Raw genomic sequence first — 24,215 nt, 5'->3', positions numbered from 1 at the left:
GGAGATTGGCGGAAACAGACTGGTTGGAGAGAGAGGCGATCCCAGGAGAGCACCAGAAAGCGTCAGAAAGTTAATGCGGGAGGCGGAGAGAGGGGCAGCGACGCAACCAGCAGCAGAGGCGCTCAGCCACCTGCGTAGCCCGAAGGTGGTCCCGATGGTCGCGGAAGGGACGGCGCCCGGACGCTGGCTCCCCATGGAGGCATCCGAGCTGCTGGGCCGGGGGCTGGTGCAGCGCCTGGAGCAGCTAGCGACGTGCCCGCTGTGCGGGGGCCCCTTCGAGGACCCGGTGCTCCTGGTGTGTGAGCACAGCTTCTGCCGCGCGTGCCTGGACCGCCGTTGGGGGACCCCGCCGGCCCCCGGCCCCGAGGCGCCCCCCACCGCCTGCCCGTGCTGCGGCCAGCCGTGCCCCCGCCGCAGCCTGAGGTCTAACGTGCGGCTGGCGGTGGAAGTGCGAATCAGCCGCGGGCTGCGGGAGAAGCTGGCCGACCCCGGGGCCCGAGCTGGGAAACGCCGAGGGGGCCGCGTCCCCACCATGGGCTGCCTGGACCCGCACGGAGAGGTGAGGCAGGGGTGCGCTTCGCGAGTCCGCAGCTGTCGGCCGAAGGGGCCATCCGCGGGCTCCCTGGGGAAGCGGGGAATGGCACCTCCCGAGCTGGGGCCCTTCTCGAAGTTTAGGCAAAAGATGGAGCTGGGGAAGGAAAAGCAGAGGACGAGGGGGCGGCAGCTGTCAAGTGAGAGATGCCGGGAAGCAGTTGACGCTTTGCCCAGAGCGAAGCTGGACGGATGCCTGAGGCTTGTGAGAGGGGCTGGAGGGAAGGGGTGGGGCACTAGACAGAACAGGAGGAGACCCCTAAGGCCCGGCGAAGAGCGCGGGAACTGGGAGGCTGGGGAAAGACGCCGCTAGGCGCCCCGGAGGCGGAGGCCAGGCGGAGGGGAGGGTGCTGGGTGCCTGGGAGGTTGGTGAGTGAGATCAGAACTAGTGCAGCAGAGGAGAAGCAGGAGGGAGGATGGACAAAAAGCTGGAGTGGACGGGCGGGGAAGGAGGCGGCTGTCAAAAGTTGGGAAGAAGGGAGGGAGGCAGATCCAAACTCCCCTGTAGTGTCGTGCGGTAGGTCCCCGGGCTCCGGCCTGGGCCTTGCTGTGTTGTTATTGTTGTCCTCCGTTCCTCCCAGGGCCCCAGGCAGAGGCGGCCACGGGTGGAGGCAAGGTCCGGGAAAACAGACGTTGGGACCTCTGATCCTCTCCACATCCCACCCTGGTCACCCACCCACCTAGCCTCCCGCGTCCCTCCTGGGCCCTGACTCTTTGGCCGTCAACCAACCCTTGCCGACCTCCAGGCGCCCCGCAATCCCGACTGGCTTCTCGCCAGCAGCCGAGCCGGTCTCGAGTCTTGTTTCCACCCTTTGAAGTCTACATATACCTAATTAGTCTAGGTGTAATTGGCATAATTAGGCAAATTGCCTTTCCTCTCTCCCCTTCACCACCCTACCGGTCGGCCCCAGTCTTTCCCACTAGACTGCTAAACCGGTAGAGGGAATCCTAGTATTTGGATGGGGAGCATCCAGCGCCCTCTCCTGGCTCTCATGGTACCCTGCAGATCTGCTGGACCTTCTGGGACACATCCAAGTCCAGCTGCTTCCTTGGTCAGGGTAGAGAGACATAGAACAAAGGGCCCTATAAACGACACTGGGCTTTTATGGCAAGAGGGGAAGCAGCTTTATTATACGGCTTTTATAAATGAACTCTTAGCCTAAGGACTCTAAGTATGTGTTTGGTCTGTGTGATGGAGGAGGCGGGGGATGTTTATCTGGGATACACCCTCAGGAAGGGGATAAGGATGGGGGCCACTGAGAAAGAGACGGGGGGCAGGCTGGGAGGAAACAGGGAATGGTGAGGACTCTGGGGGCAAGAAAAAGGCCTGGATGAGGCTGGGGAAGGGGAACTGAGAGGCTTTGTGGCATGGCAAAGGGAGAAGGATGGTGGGGGTGGAGTTAGGAGGAAAAGTGGTGACTGAGAGGAAGGAAAGGTCATGAAAGGGGAAGGGGGAGAATGAGAGGAAAAGGGAGCACAGGGGATAAAGAGGTGAGATCAGTCTGAGATGCACAGAGGGACCTCACCAAATCAGACCCAGCTACCTGAGGAGGCGGGGGAAGAGCTCCCCACAGTATGAAGCCCAGAGCTCACATCCATGTTTTTTTCTGCCCACCCCAGGGTACGAAGAAGACATGGAGAAGGTGAGTTCCATTTTTACTGTTTTTTCTTTTCTACTATCAGCTGCCACATCCATCACCTTCTTACAGGAGCCACATCTTTGTCCCCACTCACAGACAGGTTTTCTGGGTGTGGTCTCACCCTTTTCTGCTCGAGATGTGAGTGGGGTAGGGGTGGGGACATCAGAGGGCAGAGGGTATCTACGTTTCCTGACCCTTCTCCCTCATCTATCCAGGTTTGATGCCCCAACTCCCAAGTCATCTAACTCAGAGGACGATCTCTCTGAAGATTACCCAGTGGTCAAAAAGATGCTTCATAGGCTGACAGGTAAGGAGGGCAGAAGGGAGGGAACTAAATGAGAGGCTGTTTTCAGTTTGTTCCCCTTTCTCTCTCAAATATGATCAAGTACTTTTTGATGTCTGTATTAGTTTCCTAGGGCTGCCATAGGAAAGCATTGCACACCGAGTGGCTTAAACAATAGAAATTTATCGTCTTATGGTTCTAGAGGCAGAAGTTAAATGATTCTAGAGGTAGAAGTCAAGGTGTCAACAGTGTTGTTTCCTTCTGGGGGCTGAGAGGGAGACTCTGTTCCAGGACTCTCCTAGCTTCTGATAGCCTCAGGCGTTCCTTGGCCTGTGGATGGCATTCTCCCTGTCTTCACAGCATCTTCTCTCTATACACACTTACTTGTCTTTGGGTCCAAATTTCCCCTTTTTATAAGGACACTGGATATATTGGATTGGGGTCCACCCTAATGACCTCATTTTAACTTGATTACCTCTGTAAAGATTCTATTTCCAAATACAGTCAAATTCTGAGGTATTGGGGGGACTTCACAACTTTCGGGGGGGGAACACAATTCAACCTATAACAAGGTCTATCCTTCATTCCTCATATTCCAGCTATTCTCTCCTCTTACCTGTTCATACACTCACACAACAGACCCCTGGGGGGTCAGCTGCTTCTGGGGAATCCCCGCTGCCACCACTTCTCATCACTCCCTTCCAGAAGTGTCCCAGGATTCCCACGTCTCCTTGCCCCTGAGGCTCTGGGCCTTCTCTGCAGCTTCTGGGGAGTTCCTTCCATCACTTCCAAGGCTGCCCTCTGCCCTTCTTTAAACTTCCTAGAGAAGGTGCTCCACCCTTTTGGTCACCCACCATCCCACCCAACCCAGATTGCTTCTAGCACCCCTAATCCAGAAATCTTTCCTCAAAGCACCCCATACACACAAGGCCAATGATTAGTTCTTTCTGGTCCCTTTGGCTATCACCACCTTCTCTCTCCTGTGCCCTGCGCTCCCTATAGGAATAGGCCTGTCTACTCCCACCTGTTCCTGCGGGTGGTGGGCTGGTTTCTCAGGATACTTTGGATTTCTCCCTCTGGCCCTCCCCTCTATCACGTCTTTGGATTTCTCCCTCTGGCCCTCCCCTCTATCACGTGCGGTGCTGGTATCTGGTATCAGCCTTCCTCTTGAGCTCCATCTTCTCCATCCTGTTGACCCAGCTCCCACCCCACCCCCCCGCCCCAGATGCTGCAGATTGAGGTATCAGTCCTCACCCTCCCTAGAAGTCAGACGAGCCTCACTCTGCTGCCAAGGCCGCAAACTCGGGCAACCCCTCCTTCAGTCGCTGTGCTGTACCCCCTGCCCTGGGCCAGCAGGGTCCTTCTCCAAGTCCAATTCTCCACAAGGAAGTGGCCCATCAGCGCAGGTTGGGTCTTGCCCAAGCCTGCTCTTCATATGCCTTCCCCCTCTTTGGTCCTACAGCCGCCTTTTGAGCTGCTGTGGGCCTCTTGTGTACCCTCCGCGCATCCTCTCCATCCTATCCCTCCTCTAATTCGGAAAGCCTGCTCACACGGTCCTCCCCCTGCTTTCTCCTCTCCAGCCGACCTGACGCTGGATCCTGGCACCGCTCACCGCCGCTTGCTGGTCTCCGCGGACCGCCGCAGCGTCCGACTGGCCCCACCGGGGACACCCGCACCCCGCGACGGCCCGGCGCGCTTCGATCAGCTCCTGGCGGTGCTGGGCGCGCAGGGCTTCGGGGCTGGCCGCCACTGCTGGGAGGTGGAGATCGCGGACACCGCCTCCCGCGGAGACTCTTCCGGGGAGGATGAGGACGACGGGGAGAGCCGCTATGCTCTGGGCGCGGCCGGGGAGTCAGTGCGACGCAAGGGCAGAGTAGGCCTATGTCCCGCGGGGGCTGTGTGGGCCGTGGAGGGTCGCGGCGGCCGCCTGTGGGCGCTCACGTCCCCGGAGCCCACCCCGCTGGGCGGCGCCGGGCCCCAGCCGCGGCGCATCCGCGTAGACTTGGACTGGGAGCGGGGCCGCGTGGCCTTCTACGACGGCCGTTCCCTGGACTTGCTCTTCGCCTTCCAGGCGCCCGGTCCCCTGGGTGAGCGCGTCTTCCCGCTGCTGTGCACCCGCGACCCCCGCGTCCCCCTCTGCCTCGTGCCAGCGGAAGGCTGAGAAGCTCACCCACAACACTTATTCTGGCTTGGTCTGAAATAAGGATGCTTCCTCTTGGGCACGGAAATCCTTACTCATTCCAGGCATCATGTCCACGCCCATTGCCCGTGTATTGATAAGCACCCCCCACACACACACATTGTCTGTTTTCTTCCAGATAGTTAGGACCTCAACTGGCCTCCAGTTTCCACATCCATGCCCGAAGCTTAATTCATTCCTGCTCCCCGCCCCCTCCCCCCAAATCTTGGGATGCTTCTCTCCCTAGGTTACCCCAGTACTTCCCAAGGGATCTTGCCCCTTCTATCTTTCCCAGGCCTGAATTGGGGAACAGGTCCTGCCCCATCAGTACTGATAATTGGCCCATGTTTAATACACAGAGGTCCTGCCAGTCAAACATTTACCTCCCACCCCTGCCTCTCCTCCTGGCAAAGAAGGGCCCAGTGCCCTCTCCACAGGTCTGAGGCTTGGGCTTCCCTGCCTCGTCCATTCTGAGGTTTCTCCTCAAGAGAAACAAAAGCCTCCTCCCCCAAAACAAGAGGCTTGACTCTGGCCTGGGCCTTAGGGCCCTCTTTTTGGGGGAGATGGGGGCAGGCCAGTTCTACTCCACCATGGCGGCTTTCTATGCTTACAGCCTTTTCCCATTAAGAACCTTCTTAAAACCTCCCCCCCCACATACTCACAACAAGCAACCAATTGTGCTACCTCTCCTTCCCTCAACCTGGGAATGGCCCAGACACCCCAAATTCACCTTTGTATATAGCCTCACTTCTTTCCCCATATGTATAAATAGGCCTGTATTTAACACATTTTGTGATGTTGGGTTATTTATTTTGTGCATCTGTGGCAATAAATGAGATCTCAGTGGTGGTATGGATTTGACTGATCTCTGCAACTGTGCATGGCAAGAGGCCTGGAAAATGATATCCAGATCCCAGTAAGGGGTGGGGAAGGCCAGGACATCTGGGCTGGCAGAGACATCAAAGCCTAGGAAGGAAGGGGTGAGAGTGCATCTCTTTGCTCCCTCCCTGTTCCTTCCTCTCCCAGGGACCCAGGCCCCTGGGACCATGTTGGATCTGTCTCCTAAGCTGGAAGACCAAAGCCTGCGGAGATAGGTGGCTGGCTCTAAGTGACCAGTCTTGAAGCCAGCTTTGTCAGAAACCCTAGGTCACACGAGAAGGGTGGGGGGAGAACATGACTATTTCTTTTTCCATTTGCCATTCTCCCAAGGTGAGAACGACAAAGACCTCTCTCTCTCCTAACTCCTCTTAAGGGCATGACGGGAGTGGGCAGGAGAGGAGGGAAAGGGCTAAGAGCTCTGAGGTCTCACATAAGACCTCACATCCCACAGGCAAGGACTAAGAGTTAGGATGACATAAATACATTAGTGGAAAAGCTCTAAGCCAGGATTAACAAGCATAGCTGGAACAAGATTGCCTGGAATCTGACTAGGACCCTGGCAGTGAAAGCTGGGGCTGTTGGAAACCCAATTTAATTGTTTGGAACTCAAGTAGAGAGTGCAAGGGGCCAAGATAATTAGATCACAGGACAGGTAGTTTGGCAGTGAGAACAAAGGGAAAAGACTGGGACCAAGATGCCTGGATCCCTGAAGAGAGGAGGCAGAAATGAGGGCTGGGGGAACCCAGAAACCTGGGTTCTGGAATAGCAGCAAGTCAGAATTCCAGGATCTCTGTCCACCCTCCTCCTCCTCTTCCCTCTATGAGGCAGAGGAGAGGGGAGGAGGGGGCTGGAGAAGGGATCAAACCATGGGTTAAGTCCCCGAGTAGCCACATGAATACATTCAGGGCCAGACAGACACAGGAATGGTGGGGGAGAGAGGAATTTAGTGCTGCATTGGCCCTGGAGGGGGCTGGGAGGGGTCAGGAGGCTGGGGAGGGGTGGTGGGGCTTGGTCCCGGGGTTGCATGACGCCGTCCTTTGCGGTGGCCCCGTACACAGTGTGTATGACCACAGCCCTCCTCTTCCTCCTCATCACTCTCCGTGGAGCTCTCGCCAAAGGCCCGAGGTTTCTCATAAATACAGCAGCCTGGATTTGGAGGGAGGAGCCCAGTTAAAAAGGAGGAAGAGATAGGATGGAGCATCAGTTCCATTCCCATTGGATCTCAGTAAAAATCCCTACTTTCACCATTTTCTCCTTCTACCTTCCAGGAACCGACTTCCCCAGGCCCACACCCTGGGACTCAGACACCCAACTCCCTCGTCCTTTCCAGCCAGGAATCCAAAGTTCCACTTCTCCCACCTCAGATATCTCTTGACTTTAGGCCTTGGCACATCCCAATTCAAGCCTCTCCCTACCTCTGTTCCTCTAACTTTAACCTTCTCTCCCTGGTACCAGAGAACCACCAGGACAGCCACAGGATTGTGAGCATCTGGGGGCTTCGGGAAGGTCAGTGAATGTGAGAAGGCAGAAGACATGCTGAGGGGAGCCAGGACTCCAGGGTTACTGTGGGCCAACAATTACTCACATTTTGATGAGCGGCGGCCCATGTGTTCGTTGTCCACAGTGTCACTTGTCCATTCCACCTTTTTCTCTGGCTTCCGTTTCCGAAGTTTGATGGTTAGGCTCCGGTTCTCCTGGAACGTTAAGAAGGATGGGCATACCTAGCTAGTCCCCTCCTATTAACCTTTCCCACTTCCTCCTGGGGGCCTCCTCTCTTCCCTTCCCCAACTCAATCAGGATCAGACATAGTGCCAGAGGAGCTGAGTGCTGGGAGAAGATAAAATAGAACAGATTTTTGGCCTCAGGGGGTCCCTTGAGGAATCATGAAGTATTATTTCCTGTTCTTGGTAACCACTAGTATACAGAGAAGATACAATTCCTAACCTAAGAAAGGTCCCAGCAAATCTTCAAAGGGAAATATAATCCTTGCTGTTTCTCTGTTTTCCTCCCCAAATCATCCTTGGTGGTATTAATACATGGAAATTATTTTCTCAGTCACCAATGCCTAATCTTTGATCTCCCTTTCTTTTTTCCAGACCCCCTGTTCTTTTTCCCATTAAAGAAAGAACTCTGTTCTCACCTCTCTCATCCTCAAGCCCAGCCCTCCCCACTTGTTATCCACCTATTCCCCAGCATCCTGGCATCTCTGGTAACTATTACTCTAAACTCCCTTAGTCCAAGGGTTATTAAACCCAACACAACCTTCTCCCTTTGAAGGCAACTTAAGTTGTTTTTGCAAAAATGCTACATTTTTCTCTATTTATATCTCCTCTGATTTTTCAAAATACTATCTTCATCTCCCTTTTCTTGTTCCCCCATTCCCTGTGCTTCCTTTTACAATCATCCCTTCAACAAATATTTACTGATAAGTATGCTTCCAGTCAAATTCCCCTGCAGCTGGCCTCCAACCATGCTTTCTCACACAGCCCTTCATTTCCCCCCAGCACATCCCTTGCTCCTTAATCTCCAAATTCCCGTTCTTTCATTACTTACACACACCACCACTCCAAGAAGCATCACCTATATCCTAACTCTATTGCATGTCTCTTGACCAGCCTTCTGCACCAACTCTGACACACCCAAAATCTCCCAATACCTTGAGATTCTCCCAACCCCACTTCCTCCCATATCCCCAGGCCCAGCCCCTCCAGCAACTCTCCAAAGCCCTATCCCTTCCCTCCCGGTATCTCCCCAACCCCTAAACAGCACCGCCCCCCGCCTTTCTCACGGGCTCGGTTGTCACGGTAACCGTTGTCTCAGTGACGGTCTCACTCAGCCCGGCCCCGGCCTCCGCCATGGCTAAGGTTGAAGAGAGGGAGGAGGGGAGGAAGGGGGATGAGGCACCCTTCTGTCTTTTCTGTGTCTCTGAGGTCTAAGAGAATCGGTATCGGATTCAGATTAGTAGCCAGGATCCTCCACCTTCTTTTCTCCCCCTCCTCCTGGGCCTCCGCTGCCCCACCCCTGGGGATAACCTGCCCAACCCCACTTCCGGATCTCCGCTTCCGGGTGTGACGCATTCTGTGGTCCCCCTTTTCCCTTCCCGGCACTAAATGCGTCTAAGCTCAAGGTCGCCGGATTAGTTCCGCCGTAATGTGACAGTGCGCAGGCGCCGCAAGAAGGCTACACAACTTTGGCGGAAGGGGCGTCACTACGATGTGGAAGCAGGGGCGGGGCGATCAAGGACAGCACGCGCATGCACCACAGAGATTGAGCTGGAACCTGCGGTCAAGGAGGATAGAGTCGGACTTGGCGCTGCAGACTGGTTACCTCACGTGGTTCAGATGTGCAGTAGCTGAGTCCAGCCCACCCCCATCCCTTGGCTGTGTGGGAGCGCGGAGAAAGCTAAGGGGCAATAGTAATGATCCTACCACGGCCTAGCTTCGTTTTCTTATTGTTTCGTCTGGGAATTAAAGAATTGAGACCTGGGAGCAGTTAGAAACACACTTGATTAAGAATCTGGGCTGAGCCTCCCTGGTGGCGCAGTGGTTAAGAATCCGCTTGCCAACTCAGGAGATATGGGTTCGAGCCCCGGTCCGGGAAGATCCCACATGCCGCGGAGCAACGAAGCCCGTGCACTACAACTACTGAGCCTGCACGCCACAACTACTGAGTCTGCATGCCTAGAGCCCGTGCTCCTCAACAAGAGAAGCCACCTCAATGTGAAGCCCATGCACTGCAACGAAGAATAGCGCCCGCTCGCTGCAACTAAAGAAAGCCCGAGCGCAGCAACGAAGACCAAACGCAGCCAAAAAGAGAAAAACAAATGCTGTATGCAGCCAAAAATAAAATTTAAAAAATAAACAAATTTATTTTAAAAAATAAGAATCTGGGTTTTAATCCTCGCCCTGTGCCTGTAGGTGTTCGAGCAGGGCACTTAATGCGTCTTCAACTTGGATTGTTTCCTTTCACTGTGCTGTAACTTGAAGATGGAGGCGCATAAAACTCTCAGACCCTGCGTTTTAGCTCCCAGTCTAATGGGAAAGACTGGCATAAATACTAACAGACATATAAGACATTGGAATATTAACATAGATGTAAGTCCCATCTATGAAACTGAATTTAGTTACATACTGCCTACCCTTGCTCTGGGGTGGAGATGAGTAAGATTAAGCATAGAAATTGTCATAAATTACAATACAGGCCAGTTTATAAGATAAAAATATGTGTATGTTTCTCAGGGAGCACAAGAGTGGCAAAAAGAGAACAGGAAGGCAGACAAATGGGTTTTTTAGGTAAAGAAAGCAGCTTACAAATGTCGTAGTTGTGCGCACTGAAGGAAATGCAGTTTCGTACTGAAGGGATGTAAGGGGAGTGCCAAATGGTGATTGACAGGTGGGCGTGGTTATATAGGACGCCCTGTATGCTTTGCTAAGAAACTTGCACTTTATCCAGTCGGTGAAAGGCTTAAAACAGGGTAGAAACATGAACAGATTTGTTTTAGATTTCAGGAGTGAGGCAGGAAAGTCAATTACCAGAACAGTTAAAACATACAGTGGAGGGGCTTCCCTGGTGGCGCAGTGGTTGAGAGTCCGCCTGCCGATGCAGGGGACACGGGTTCGTGCCCCGGTCCGGGAAGATCCCACATGCCATGGAGCGGCTGGGCCCGTGAGCATGGCTGCTGGGCCTGCGCGTCCGGAGCCTGTGCTCTGCAATGGGAGAGGCCACAACAGTGAGAGGCCCGCATACCGCAAAAAAGAAAAAAAAAAAAAAAAAAATACAGTGGAGAAAACTGCCCTGCCCATCCCTCCAAGTTGCTGTGGGATCAAACAAGATAGTGTATGTTAGAGAGCTCACAATATATAAAGGGCAGTACAATTACAAGATAATCGTTATCATCACCTCTTGGTCGCCATTTAAACCATGGAATGCAGGAATCAGCATTCCCAGACTGAAATTTGAATGTTTATTGTGCCTGGACTAAGCATTTGCTTCCCTTTGAAGTTTTTGGTTTGAACTGAAAAAAAAGCAAGATACAACTCAGCATGTATAGTAAATCCCATTAAAAAAAACCAAATATCTCTGTGGAATGGGATTCCTTTTGATTTTTACTTTTTTCTTTCTACCTTTCTATATATGAATCTATTACAACGTAAAAAATATATATATATATTACATTTATCTCAAGAGCAATACAAAAATTTCCAAAGTGTCCACCTGTATCTCTGAGTGTCAGATTTTTTTATTGTCCAGACTTACATATCAACTGAATCTGGTTAAGTTTTCTGTTGAATCTCCCACTATCCAAACTCCCACTCTTTGTTTCCCTAAACTCAGGAACCAAATAGATTTAGATAATGAGGGAGTACTTATAATTGCCTTTTTATATTAACCTCATTCCTGGCTCCATTTTTTTGTCCTTGTTTTTTGTTTTATTTATTTTTTTCCCTTTTTCTTTTTGTTGTACTAATTTATATTCTCTTTTTGTAGCTGATATATTTGTTGAAAGGACAAATATATCTCTCTAAGCTAACATAAATATCTTTTGGAAGAAGACAGATTATAAATAACATACATATGTCTGGCTCTTATAGAAAACTATAACTTTAATAAAGGAAACTCAACTAGGGTAGGAGTACTCTGGGGACAATGGTAATCCCCACATGATGATCTGCTTTTCCTCTGGGAGCAAAACACTGCAATCAGGAGACGGACAAAGGATCTAAGAACCCAATATCTTTCACCTTCCAAGGAAGAGGAGGAGAGATTGTTGAGTCGCTCAGAAAAAAAATCAAGAGTCTTCCTTCTCCTGGAACCTATAGAGAAAGAAAGGACTTGTTATATTGGCCAAAGGAAGAGGTTCTAGCAGTGTAAGATAAGACAATCAATTAAATAATCAAGAAAGACTTTCATTTATGACCATGGAGGACTAGCTCCCCTAAACAACCCTCCACAAATTCAAGACAACTAAAAATGCTGGGATTAAAAATATATCTTGCAAATTATGAAGTATGCCAAGATTTCTTAGGAAAACAAAAAGCACTAGCCATAAAAGAAAAAAGGATAAACTAGACCTCATAAAAATTAAAAACTTCTGGTCATTAAAAAAATAAAAAGTTAAAAAAACAAATAGGTCAGACTGGGAAAAAAATATTCGCAAAAGGCACATCTAACTATAAATATTTTTAATCCACTGGTGAGAAGGCAAGAAAGTAAAGGCAACCTTCACACTGGCTGAAATGATATAAAACTAGGAATCTAGACAGGTAAGTTAAAACTGAAGCCCCTGCTACCATGGTGCCCTTGCTGTTTTGATAGCCACATGGGTGAACTAGAGACAAACCTATAATGTCTGATAGGAGATACTCTGAATAAGTTTGAGACCCCCAAAGGGCTACCTCTTTGTATAAAAGTGAACAAGAAAAAAAAAAAAATCCAACTCTTCAGAAGAGGAATTTGACTGTCTCACTAGGTAGAGGGAGAGAAAAAAAATCTCCCCTGAGAATTTCTAACCAAAAGCTGGCCTTTACATTGGATTTGCAGTCCAAATTCATACTACCTATGTGCTCCAAAAAACATGAAGCTGAGAATTTATTTAAAGTGATTCTAGCTTGGTAGCACCTCAAGGCACCTGAACAGGAAACACAAATGCTAAGAATACAGCTTTCACTCCAGGCCTCAAAGAATTCCGTAGTCCAAATTCTAAAAAAATCTGAGCTTATCATCAAAAATCACAAAAGAAAAAAAGCACCATGAGACAGTCAGTAGAAATAACAGATGGCAGCATCAGACCCACAAAAACTGTGGGTATGAGAATTAACAGACAGAATATAAATATCATGTTTAGTATATTTAAATGTAATATATATTTTAAGAATAAAAGGAACAATTTAAAATATGATTAAAGAAGTGTGAATTATTAAAAATGAGGAGGGGATTTGAAAAATAATCAAGTAAAACTCAAAAAAAATTTTTTTAAGTAACAATAATTGAAATAAACTGAAGACAGAATTAGTGAACCGGAAGAAAGACCAGAAGAATTTACCCAGAGGCAGAATAAAAAGAGATGGAAAATATAAAAGACAGGGTGAGAGAAATGGAGGATAGAAGATAAGGTCTAATATAAACAACTAATTAATTAGAGCTCCAGAATGTGAGAATTGAGAACATAGGGGAAAGGCAATACTCAATGAGATATGGCTGATAATTTTCCAAGGTTGCTGGAAAAAAAAAATCAATCCTTAATTTCAGAAAGCCCAACAAATCCCAAACACAATAAATAAAAGAAAGCCACATCTTGATATATTGTAGTGAAACTGCAGAACACCAAAGAGAAAGAGGAGTTCTTAAAACTATTCTGTGTTCTTTAAATCACTCAAGAGTAATTCTCACCAAAGTAAAACTACGTTGAGTGCAGTGGAAGATTCCAACATAACACACTGATCACCAAGCAATACTTGCCTTCTGTATTTTTTCTTTCCTTTTAAATATCTTAAAACTTTAATTCACTGGGTATAAAAAGGATAAGAAAAGTGTAATTTAAAAAAATACCACAAATCTCCCTATTACTTGAACTGTACAGAAATGAGGGATGGGACCAAAGGAAACAACTGTTTATTCAGTACAAAAAGTAAATCGTTGGATTTGTTTAGGTAGCAAACAGACTGAGAAAGGGCAGAGGGGAGGGAAAGGATACGCACTTGCAGTTGGTACAGGTGTAGAAGACGGTCTGCCCTTCATCAGCGGAGCGCATCTGTCTGGTGTGGTATGCCATTCCCTCGTGCCCACATCGAGAGCAGCGCCTGTCAACCTGGGAAGCAACAGGTGGGTTAATAATTCCCCCTACTGATCACAGACATCTGGCTATCACATTCCTCAGACACTACTGTTTTAAAGACCCCTCTTCCTTCTTAGAATTGGGTACAAAACACTCCAGATCTGTGCAATCCCCCCTCCATTTCTTTCCCACCCTCCCAAGGGGGCCAGTCCTCCGTGTCACTCACTTACCACGGGTCCCTGGAACTCAGGTCCTTCCTCCATCGACACGGGCATGGCTGTTCCCAGTTTGTGGAACACAACTGAGGTCTTCACAACCTTCGCCTCAAAGTCTGCGCAGGCAGTAAGACTTGGTTTGGAGAGGGCTGACACCCACAACTCCCTCTCGGTTTGGCCAGGAGGCCTTATATTCTTCCCTTCAGGTTTCGACCCATGACCAAAGGTGCCTGATACCCTGCTTTAGGGTCCCCCTCTTCAATCCAACCGATCCTGAGGTCCTAAAGCCTCTGACCCTTCCACGCTGGGCCCTCTGCCGGGGCCGCTGCGTACGAGCCCCTCACCTCGCACGTTGATGGAGAAGCCACAGCGAGTACACGCGACCGTATCCTGAGCTCCGGGAAGAGGCAGGACCGAGCCGCAATCCGGACAGAAATCCAGGTCAGACTGAAAGCTGGAGCAGGTGCTGGCAAGGTCCATGATGGACGGGTGGTCGAGGGCTGGGAAGGGGACGAGAGTATTAATAAAAGAAAGAGAGTAACTCCCTCCCCACTGAAGGGTCCTTCCTATTCTGTCCCTGGACCTAAGCATACAGAACCCGAGCCCTTCTCCCACGCACGCCTTGTGCCTCTGCGACTAAGGAGCCCAAATACCCGGAATCCCAAGCCCGTGTCCGGTACTTCGACTTGGGGGCTTATCTGGGGCTGGAGGGAGGGGCCAGCCAGCTCCGCGGGATAGAGGACCAGCTCTACGCGGCAGCGGAGCAGTGAGAGAACGGCGGGCTAGAGCGTCGATGCGTCCCGCCTGACGATTGGCTGTGACGTCATAATTAATCGCAAACATGGTCCCGAGAGCCTGGAGATGGGGAGGAGCCTCTCTGAAGGAAAGTTTTAGCGCCACCTTCAGCCTGGTTCTGTGACGTCGGCTAAGGAAACAGGTGATTGAAGATGCGCCTCCGGTTATTTTTCCCCTCAGGACCCAGTACTGGGGTGTTTATTTTATTGGTCTCGAATTTTAAAGGGACGCAGTCGCGGGGAGAGTTTCTCCTGAAAAATCGTACTAACCTTACTGAATACTAATTTTTTTGGACGAGAGAACTACTACTTCCTCCGTTCCTGAGTTAGCTGCCGGGCAGTGGTTAAAAACAAAGCGAAACATTCTGGGAGTTACAGTTCTAGCGCTCCTTGGACCTCGTGGTCTAAGCAAGGGCTCTCTGCAGAGCCCCTCCTGGCTCGCGTGCTGTGGGGGCTGTTCTGGGCCGTTGGAAGGGGTGAGTCGACTTCTTACGGGGCAGGAAGTGGAGGGGGTGAAGGCGGAGGAGGAACATCTAGTCCTTAGGCACGATAGGAAACAGGGATGAAGTAGGACACTTGGGAAGGGGCTCAGGACCTTGGAGGTGGCGGAACAGAAGAGGTTGGGACTCCTTCCTCTTTAGATGCCTGCCAGATGAGGGAGGTTAGCATTAGTCAAGGGAGCAACCTTGGGTAGGATTTCAGTAAGACTTGGTCGAGTTTGGCTTTCAGTTGCGGACCCCCTTCCACCTTGTCCCCCGCCTCCCATGGACCAACTCTACTTCATCATCGTCATCCCTTAGGTGGACAGCTGACATTTCCCTGATCTTTTATAAAACATGAGGACAAGTATTTTTTAAATCTTGCTATTTTAATTCATCTGTAACCTACCATCTAAAGTATAGAATCTGGGCTTCCCTGATGGTGCAGTGGTTAAGAATCTGCCTGCCAATGTAGGGAACACGGGTTCGAGCCCTTGTGGGGGAAGATCCCACATGCCGTGGAGCAACTAAGCCCGTGTGCCACAACTACTGAGCCTGCGCTCTGGAGCCTGCGAGCCACAACTATTGAGCCCGCGTGCCGCAACTACTGAAGCTTGCATGCTTAGAGCCCGTGCTCCGCAACAAGAGAAGCCACCGCAATGAGAAGCCCACGCACCACAACAAAGAGTAGCCCCCCGCTCGCCGCAACTAGAGAAAGCTCACGTGCAGCAATGAAGACCCAATGCAGCCAAAAATAAATAAAGTATAGAATCTTTTTTTAAAAATAATTTTATTTATTTATTTATGGCTGAGTTGGGTCTTCGTTGCTGTGTGCGGGCTTTCTCTAGTTGCAGCAAGCAGGGGCTACTCTTAGTTGTGGTGCCTTCTCTTGTTGCAGAGCACGGGCTCTAGGCGCGCCGGCTTCAGTAGTTGTGGCGCTCAGGGGTAGCTGCTCCGCGGCATGTGGGATCTTCCCAGACCAGGGATCCAATCCATATCCCCTGCATTGGCAGGTGGATTCTTAACCACTGCGCCACCAGGGACGTCCCTAAAGTATAGAATCTTGTTCTGAAGGGACAGCTTGTAGATGAGTTTCCTAGTTCACTTCCAGTCCATCCAACCCCGCTCAACCTGATAGTTGTGCTAAGCTCCTTACATATAAAAGTTTTGGAGCCATCACTATTTTCTCCTTTGAAAGAGACAAGCTGTGATCTCTCCTAGAGAGAGGCTTTGACCTACTTTTCTCTGCAATAATGGAAACACTCACAGTAGTGAGGGGATTAAAACTCTGAGCAAGCTACTGGAGAGTGACAAGCCTCATAATAATTTGTCCTACAAGGAGAGGTCTGTTGCTGAGCCCGTGGTGGTAGGCAAGTTTTTATTCTCTCTTCTCTGTGTGTCTTTCTCCTTTGAAAATGGAAATTGAAATAAGCTGTCTTTTCTCCCCAACTTTCCCTTTAAAGTTTGACAAAATTCAGTGAAGATCCACCATGAGTTGAATACTGTCCTAATGCAGTAAAGGAACTAAGCATTATAAGGCATGGCCCTTTCCCAACAAAAGCTCACAATCTGTTCAGTTCGTATTTATTAAGCACCTATGTCAGTCTTTGAGCTGAAGTTCGGGCTGCAAAGCTGAAAACTATGGTCTCTGACCTTAAGGAGTACAAATGAATAATTAGAATGCAATGAAAGTACACTTATAGGACAAAATGTGAGAGCCCAGGATAGGCATATAAAACAAATAGGACTACAAAGAGGACTGGTAAATGTTTTAATAAAAAGATACAGTGTCGTGGGGAATGTAAGAGAGAAAGATACTCAGATATTATGTGATGAGGATAATCACCAATCAACAAATCATTAATTTTGAGAATTTGGGATTACAGACTCTAATGTTAAGTACTGTGCTAGATACTATGTACAGAGAAATAAAAGTAAGGTAGTCATAGTTTTAAAATCTCAAAATAGGTATATGTAGTCAGGCAAATAAGAATATGCCCAAGAGGTCAGTGAGATCCAGTATTTGTTATCAGATCCTTTCTGATGTGATAGATAGATCATTGTATTTGTAGATTGAAAAATTATAGTTCCAACTCTTTATGAGTCTGAATTTCATCATCAAAATGTTAAAAGTGATATATGGATGCAGACAGCACAGTGGAAACCATGATTGATTTTCAAATGAGTTGTAGAAATAAAAAAATGTTGTGTTCATATTCATAGCTTGGCAAAAATCACTATTACATAGAGTAGACTGGAAAGACTTTATAGTCAGGGCTTGACCTGTGGAGGATGGATACCATTTATTTTTTAATTTTTATTTTATTTTATTTTTTTGGCTGCATTAGGTCTTTGTTGCTGCACGTGGGCTTTCTCTAGTTGTGGTGAGCAGAGGGCTACTCTTCGTTGCAGTGCGCGGGCTTCTCATTGTGGTGGCCTCCTTGTTGCGGAGCACAGGCTCTAGGCACACGGGCTTCAGTAGTTGTGGCAGTGGGCTCAGTATTTTTGGCTCATGGGCTCTAGAGCACAGGCTCAGTAGTTGTGGCACATGGGCTTAGTTGCTCCGTGGCATGTGGGATCTTCCCGGACCAGGGCTCGAACCCATGTCCCCTGCATTGGCAGGCAGATTCTTAACCACTGTGCCACCAGGGAAGCCCCAACTGCCATTTATTGAGAACTTACCATATATCAAGCATTTTGCCAGGCTCTTTAATCTAATTCTCATTGGTTCTTTATAACTCCAAGAGGCAAATTTTGGTCTTATATCTCCATTTTGTAGATGAGGAAACTGATTTAGAGAGAGATTAAGTTACTTGCCCTGAGTCACACACTGGGAAGTGGTGGAATTAGGATTCAAGCATAGCCCTGTAAGGCTTCAAAGCCCATGCTCTAAACCATAAATGGTGTAAATAAAGGCATAGAGATGAGATGCCAGGCATCCTCAGTGGCTTAAATATGACCTCACAGTGAGCTCAGATTAGACCACGGATGACACAGAAAAAGTTGGTAGTCTTCACTTGTGTTGCCATCAGCCTGTCCTATAAATAAACCCAGAGTAACCACAGAGTCTCATCCCAAGCGGATCAACAGGGAATGGTTTCATAATGGATTTAGGGTGAAGGATGATTGGCAGAATAAGGCAGGCAAGCAGAGGGGTGGGTGATTAAATAAGAACAGAATTTCAGAACGAAAGATTATAGGGCAGAGATGCTGTATGTGGTGATAGAGGCAGAGAGGGCCCGTATCAAGAAACTACACAGAGAATGAACTGATAACACTGAAGTCTAGAATTATCTCAGAAGACAAAGGAGGCAGTGGGACTGAGCAATCTGTCATAGATGTGCTTGGGCAAAGCTTCACCAAGGAGCCTGTCTCTTCCCTTACCCAATCCCTGGTACAAGATTCAGAATGGTTCATGTTGAGTCCACAGGAGAAGTATGCTTTAAGTTTATATGAAAGGATTATGGTTGGTCCTCTATATCTGAGGGTTCCCCATCTGCAGATTCAACTAACTGTGGGTGGAAATATTTGAAAAAAAAAAAAATTCCCGAAAGTTCCCAAAAGCAAAACTTGAATTTGCCACTTACTGGCAACTATTTACATAGTGTTTACATTATACTTACGACTATTTACATTGTATTTACAACTATTTACATAATATTTACATTGTAGTAGGTATTACAAGTAATTGAGAGATAATTTAAGGTGTACAGGAGAATGTGCCCAGGTTGTATGCAAATACTGTGCCATTTTATATAAGGGACTAGGGCATGGATTTTGGTATCTCGGGTGGGGGTGGTGAGTCCTGGAACCAAAGGACCTTGCGGGGGGTGTCCATGGATACTGAGGGATGACTGTATGTGCTCTTATTTATATGTTCTTATTAAAAGAGCATTCATTATTTGTTACCATAGGAATGTAGTGGTTTCCCATTGGGAAATGGCCCTGCTGTAGTCCTATCTATTACCAGGTTTTTTCTTTCTGAGGGAAATACCCTTGGCCATGACCAAAACAATTGGGTTTTTGGTTCAGTCAGTATGAGAGCAGATTTGTTCTGACACTTCCCACATTCTAATCTACCTTTGCTTTTTTGTCTTACAGATTGTCCTGGGCTAAAGTATCTAAAGACCCTAGGATTGCTGCAGGTCAACAGTCCCCACTGGAGAAAAAAATCTTGGTAAATAAATTATCTTAACATCATACAGTTTGAAATGACTAGGAGAAGGAAAGTTAGGTTTAAAATCCTTCTGTCCAAGTGACACTTTCCCGTAGTGTATCCACAGTGGCAAATGTTTTCCAGTTAAGTCTTTAGTTGCAAAACAAAGTATTATTTTTAAAACTCCCAACCCTATGTTTTTAAAAAACTAGTTACTGATTTTGGTGGTGAGAACTCCAACTTTTGGAGCTCACAAACTCACCAAATTAATGAAAGACCATGGTTCTTTCTTGGTGTCAATAGTGAGCTCCTGTTTAAATATGTTCAAAGTAAAAAGATGGTCATATTATAAAATTCTGTACCTCACTTTGACAGAATCTAGGCGGCGTGCATACAACAGCAGCAAGACAACTGATAATTCAAAAATATCAAGAGGAGTATGAAACACTCAGTAGGGAGCAAGGTCTTTCTCTTGACTACTGGCTTGCCAAAGTGGAGTCTTATTAGAATAAAAGAATAATGGAAATGATGAAAGAACAAGAGACAGGCAATGAAATCAAGAAGAGATTGGAGGGGAAAACAACCCAAAGCATAGAAGGACAAAAATGATATTATTTGGTACCTGAGAGAGAAGTGAAACATGTAGAAATGCACATACGTCGAGCAGGACAGGTCGGAGAGTTTAAGAATAAAACATTTAGGCAATTACCACCGTGTCCTAGTGAAATAAAATTGCCCAAAATTGTGCCAGAAGTACATGGGATCCAGAACGCACAGAGAAGAAAGCAGGTAAATGAGAGGGAACAGATGCAAATTAAAGCTCACCAGGAATGCATGATTCGAGGAAGAGAACTTGTACAGCAAAAACTCAAGGAAGAAATCTTGAGAAAAGACCAGAGCCAGCCTCCTATATGTGAGAAGCATGAGAGTGTAAAGAAAGAGATAAAAGAGTATGAAATCGTTATTGCATATCCACTTTTCCAGCCATGGAGTAGCAGTCGGATTAAAGTGAATATTCTTATGGAAAAGTCTCAGAATAGAGAAGACAGTACAATTATCAAGCCATATCAAAGAAGATTCTTAACTATGCCACCCTTTTTAAGAAGTCAAATAGGAAAAATAAAAGATTCAGTGATTTCATGATAAAGTCATATCTCTTAAATTAACCTTTTTTTTAATGCTAGTTATCTTCTACAGGGTTCAGTGACTGTTTTCCCATTTATATCTGATACATAAGTGTCAGATAGTTCTGGACTTTAAAACTAGCTTGGCTATTTTTAGTTGCCCTTTGTTTGTTCAAGTTGCTTATCCTTTTTGATGCTCATTCCTAATCTGTAAAGTGGGAAAATAATAGTTCATAGCATTTATAGGAGAATTTCATTTTTGTGAAGCATTAGCATATATTAGATGTTCCATAAATGCTGTGTTTCCCAGTTGGAAAGACCTGGGTTGGACAAAGATGATGAATAAGGAGTTGTTCTAATCTGCCTCTTCCAGTCCCCCTGCCCGCACCTCAAAAGTTATCTTGATGAGATTGCTATAGGTCACTATGTGGTCTTTTATTTTCCATTCATACCTTTATCAGGGAACTGCTAACCAGGCCTTAAAAGTCTAACTTGTACCATACAATTTCTCTGTATGAGAAACTTAAGTTTGAGAACCTCCTATGTACCAGGCATTGTTAGTTAGTGAGATGAATAAAGAGATATCCCTGCCCTTGGCTAGTTTACAACTAGTGTCATAGATCACTCTAAAAACAGATAATAAAATAGGGTTATGATAGAGGTATGCACAGGTATGTACAGAGGAAGGACATGTATGTACAGAGGAGGGACATCTAACCTGGCCTAGGTGATCAGGGTGAGGAGGAAGGAGGTCAGAGAATGGAGTGTAGTAATCTCTCATGTTTCTTCCAGCTCCATATTTTGTCACTTTCAGTCACCCACTTAAGCAAGACCTTCCCAATGTTTGGATTCGCTCATAGGTAACCAAACTCACCTCTCTCAAATATATGACCTCCAAAAGTTGGGAAATTTGGGGTTCAGAATTGGTGAGTAGAGAATCAGAGAAATGGAAACTGGATGGCCTAAGGAATATTATACTTAAGTTGTGATAACCCTGTGCCCACCCTTTTGTATTAGCAGGACACCCTTTACCCAGGATATTGCTAGATCAGCACTGTCCCATAGACCTTTATGCGATAATATAACTGTTCTATAGGTTTGCTCTTCAATAAAGTAGCCATTTCCCACATGTGGCTACTGAGCATTTGAAATGTGGCTGGTGTACCTGAGGAACTGAATTTTTAATTTTACTTAATTTGAATTAATTTTAAATTGCTACATGTAGCAAGTGACTGCTGTATTGTCCAGCATGGCACTAGATAAATATAACTCCTGTGCTCTAGACTTCAATCCCACAATCGGTTTTCTGTCTTTGACAATATTTGCAGGTATAATAGATCACTGCTCACTTACATTAGTATAAGTTTAGTTTCCTTTATATTTGAGATGCTCCTTAATCCCATGAAGAGATTCAAAAAGCACTGTAGGCAAATTCTGTGTGGAAATGAGGTGGCTGAAGTTGCTTAAATTGGGTTCAGAAACTAGCCCTCCCTTTGCTCCTTCTGGAATTTGACCAGGACACATACGAAAATCTCATTCCTACCCACCTGATTTGCTCATGCAGACTTTTTTGTCCTATCTGTTCTCTGGTCTTCCATCATCATGTTGCAGCTTTAGATTTTATACCTTGCAAAGATGTGGTTCCTCAGGATGCAGAGGCAAAAGACTTAGAAATTCAAATCAATAGGGTAATGATGCAGCCTTTGAGTTGAGTGGGATTGAAAAGTAACCTAATACATAACTGTTGGTAATTGTTTACCATGAAGATATTCACTGCTGGACCATCCTTTTGACCTATAAATATACTCAAATCTCTCCCATCTAAATAAGCTACTAGGTGGGAATTCCCTGGTGGTCCACTGGTTAAGACTCTGTGCTCTCACTGCCGAGGGCCCAGGTTCAATCCCTGGTCAGGGAAAAATCCCACAAACAGTGGTGCAGCCAAAAAAATTTAAAAAAAGAATAAATAAGCTACTATGCTATTTCTTTGCACTCCTTTAAAGCCAAGTCCCTTAGAAAGTCTATACCAGCTCCCTGCATTCTAGTTTCAGTGCCCATCAATCCACCAAATCCCTTTTTGCGGAGTCATCAGCAAAGAGCTCCGTGTGGCTAAATCCAATGGACAGTTAAGGGTGGAACGAAAAGGAGAAGGTGCCAACAACAGGCAGAAGACCTGATAGGCATTTGGCAGCAAGAGGGACCAACAATTCAAGTGTAAGAATGCATGACACAGAGAACAAGAGGCCAAGGAAGAGCAACAGTCCTTAGAAGTTGGAGATCAGGCAAGGAAACCAATGGAACCCATTTAAGGAACTGGACTAGGGTACCAAAGGAATAAGATAAACAAATTTATAAGACTCAGGATAAAACACAAGAATAGGAATAGAAGCACTGACAAATCCAGGAAGTAGAACTATTGAATTGGGTTCCACTAGGGATGGGACAAGTCTGAGTCTTAGGCTGAGTTGAGCCAATAGTTGAGGGTTAAGAAAGTCCAAAATAGAAACAGAGCTTATCAGGTCACAGGGGCAGGAGTCAAAGCAGGTAATTACTATAACCCTCATACTGAGTCAGTTACATGAGATAAGAATTTGAACTCATTAAAGCATACCTGATATTATCTTTAACCATGGAAGACATAGTGGCTTGAAAATTGAGCCTCAGGATACAAGGTGTACAAGGTTGGTGTGTTGTTTTAAATAGAACTAATTATAAAGTCTTTCATTGGAGTAGCACTACAAATTACAGTAAGGTTGAACAGGAGTACATTTTATCCTTCAAGGGGCATGGTAAGCAGATCAGCAAGGCCATTTAGCATAGGCAAATAAAAGGCAAACCATTGCTGTGTTTTCTAGGAGGCCAAATACATGGCACAGATTAGTTTCAAGGGGCACAATGGTATGGATGGAGAAGGCTGGGCTAGAATAACAGCACTGTACCCTACAGTGTCAACAGTGGTGAAGCACCGCTGATAGCCCTTGAGGGGGTCAAAGAGCCAATGAAGTCCATCTGCCAGGAGCAGATGAGGACAATGCCCCTTGCTATGTGGCCTCCCTCATCGTAAGACAAGTCAACTTTTGGCAGTAATTGCAAGTCCAAATCAGAAACTGAGTCCTTTACTTTGTGCCCAGTCTATGATGGTGAATGTCTTGCCCTGTCTGGTATGATGATGGACTCAGGCAGCAGTGGGGACTGTCTTCACAAAACATGTTTCCATCAGCAGCTTGATTCCAGTCAATTCCATCAGCAACCAGGCTCTTCTTGTGGGCATTCACCTGAGTGACCCAGATGGTTAGATAAGCAGTTATAGTTTATTTCCACAGCTTGCAGCTCCAAAGACAGATGTCTCACCAGTCTAGTTTTTCAAGTGGCATACCACATAGGTAGGCAACAGCACAAGAGTCAGTAAAATTATAGGAAGGTTGATCAAAGAAGTTATTGGCAAGAGCTACGAAAGAGCCTTGTGTTCTGCCCACCAAGAGGAGCGACAGCATCCATTTTTGGCTCTGCATCACTGGCAATGAGATTGAATGGCTGCATCAGCCAGGGACAGCGTTGGGTTTCAGCCTAGCTGAACCACAGGGAACCAGGGCCAGGCATTTAGGGGAATCTCTGTGAACTGAGAGCCCCATGGAACCAGCAGCTTTGCTTCAGTTGGCAGAGTAGGGGATAAAGTTTTTCCCAGAGGGATATGTGCCACTTTTCCTTGTAAAGTAGAGATGTTGAAGCCAGGCCACATCCTTAAATATACCATTTCCAAATGAGGATTATTGGGTCCTTCCCACTTTGTTAGAAGTTGAGTCCAAGTTGGCCTACCCCCAAATGTGAGCATTAAGCTAGAGTGTCAGAAGGCCTCCATGGGTCAGGTGTTTAGTTTCAATAGGAGCCCAGTAGCAAGCTGATGCTGCTTTTCAAGATGAGTGTACCCAGTAGCCATGTTAGGAAGGTGGCAGGTCCAGAACCCTAAGGGGTGCCACTGAGCACAGGCTGCCTCCATCACCATCTCCACCAGCCTACTGTCTCCATCTGACTCTCTGGGAGCCTCCTCAGCCCACCCACATGAATGGTCTGTCCACAAGGGCAGATCACAGGGTCAGGTAC

General features: G+C 47.2%; 3 protein-coding genes and 1 long non-coding RNA gene across 8 annotated transcripts; 2 read left to right on the top strand and 2 right to left on the bottom strand.

The window, feature by feature from the left end:
- The first annotated feature begins 14 nt into the window (after positions 1-14).
- Positions 15-5,492, top strand: RNF39 (ring finger protein 39). 2 transcript variants are annotated; one of them, XM_060110575.1, is made up of 5 exons: positions 179-559; positions 2,212-2,234; positions 2,447-2,538; positions 4,095-4,387; positions 4,586-5,492. In XM_060110575.1, the coding sequence occupies exons 1-5, from the start codon at positions 194-196 to the stop codon at positions 4,673-4,675; spliced, it is 864 nt and encodes a 287-aa protein (XP_059966558.1). In that variant the 5' UTR covers positions 179-193; the 3' UTR covers positions 4,676-5,492. The 2 variants fall into 2 exon arrangements, with proteins under 2 accessions (XP_059966557.1, XP_059966558.1); XM_060110574.1 differs by having other exon boundaries at positions 15-559; positions 4,095-5,492.
- PPP1R11 (protein phosphatase 1 regulatory inhibitor subunit 11) lies at positions 5,482-8,643 on the bottom strand. Of its 2 annotated transcripts, none has more exons than XM_060110576.1 (3): positions 8,361-8,643; positions 7,158-7,266; positions 5,482-6,718 (listed from the first exon to the last, which is right to left on the bottom strand). In XM_060110576.1, exons 1-3 carry the CDS (start codon positions 8,427-8,429, stop codon positions 6,516-6,518), a joined length of 381 nt encoding a protein of 126 aa, XP_059966559.1. In that variant the 5' UTR covers positions 8,430-8,643; the 3' UTR covers positions 5,482-6,515. The 2 variants fall into 2 exon arrangements, with proteins under 2 accessions (XP_059966559.1, XP_059966560.1); XM_060110577.1 differs by lacking the exon at positions 8,361-8,643 and adding an exon at positions 8,126-8,220.
- Positions 8,644-11,155: 2,512 nt separating this feature from the next.
- POLR1H (RNA polymerase I subunit H) lies at positions 11,156-14,331 on the bottom strand. 3 transcript variants are annotated; one of them, XM_060110279.1, is made up of 5 exons: positions 14,181-14,331; positions 13,906-14,061; positions 13,577-13,677; positions 13,270-13,379; positions 11,156-11,385 (listed from the first exon to the last, which is right to left on the bottom strand). In XM_060110279.1, exons 2-5 carry the CDS (start codon positions 14,039-14,041, stop codon positions 11,361-11,363), a joined length of 372 nt encoding a protein of 123 aa, XP_059966262.1. In that variant the 5' UTR covers positions 14,042-14,061; positions 14,181-14,331; the 3' UTR covers positions 11,156-11,360. The 3 variants fall into 3 exon arrangements, with proteins under 3 accessions (XP_059966262.1, XP_059966261.1, XP_059966260.1); XM_060110278.1 differs by having other exon boundaries at positions 14,242-14,326; XM_060110277.1 differs by having other exon boundaries at positions 14,215-14,299.
- An 84-nt stretch (positions 14,332-14,415) lies between these two features.
- LOC132497521 (uncharacterized) lies at positions 14,416-20,117 on the top strand. The gene is made up of 3 exons (XR_009533607.1): positions 14,416-14,831; positions 18,936-19,011; positions 19,366-20,117. It is a non-coding gene; the product is annotated as an uncharacterized LOC132497521 (long non-coding RNA).
- The last annotated feature ends 4,098 nt before the right edge of the window (positions 20,118-24,215 follow it).

This window comes from Mesoplodon densirostris, chromosome 10, assembly GCF_025265405.1.
Source record: "Mesoplodon densirostris isolate mMesDen1 chromosome 10, mMesDen1 primary haplotype, whole genome shotgun sequence".
NCBI lineage: Eukaryota > Metazoa > Chordata > Mammalia > Artiodactyla > Ziphiidae > Mesoplodon > Mesoplodon densirostris.
This window is presented reverse-complemented; position numbering and strand designations above follow the sequence as displayed.

Excerpts from the sequence above, each read along its gene's own strand:
- RNF39 (XM_060110574.1), top strand. The coding sequence starts at position 74 with ATGCGGGAGGCGGAGAGAGGGGCAGCGACGCAACCAGCAGCAGAGGCG. Across the intron at positions 2,235-2,446 it reads ACGAAGAAGACATGGAGAAG|GTTTGATGCCCCAACTCCCA; the intron begins GTGAGTTCCATT and ends TCATCTATCCAG. Across the intron at positions 2,539-4,094 it reads GATGCTTCATAGGCTGACAG|CCGACCTGACGCTGGATCCT; the intron begins GTAAGGAGGGCA and ends TCTCCTCTCCAG.
- PPP1R11 (XM_060110576.1), bottom strand. The coding sequence starts at position 8,429 with ATGGCGGAGGCCGGGGCCGGGCTGAGTGAGACCGTCACTGAGACAACG. Across the intron at positions 7,267-8,360 it reads TTACCGTGACAACCGAGCCC|GAGAACCGGAGCCTAACCAT; the intron begins GTGAGAAAGGCG and ends TTAACGTTCCAG. Across the intron at positions 6,719-7,157 it reads GGGCCGCCGCTCATCAAAAT|GCTGCTGTATTTATGAGAAA; the intron begins GTGAGTAATTGT and ends CTCCAAATCCAG.
- POLR1H (XM_060110279.1), bottom strand. The coding sequence starts at position 14,041 with ATGGACCTTGCCAGCACCTGCTCCAGCTTTCAGTCTGACCTGGATTTC. Across the intron at positions 13,678-13,905 it reads CTTCTCCATCAACGTGCGAG|ACTTTGAGGCGAAGGTTGTG; the intron begins GTGAGGGGCTCG and ends CTGCCTGCGCAG. Across the intron at positions 11,386-13,269 it reads TACACCTGTACCAACTGCAA|GTTCCAGGAGAAGGAAGACT; the intron begins GTGCGTATCCTT and ends CTTTCTCTATAG.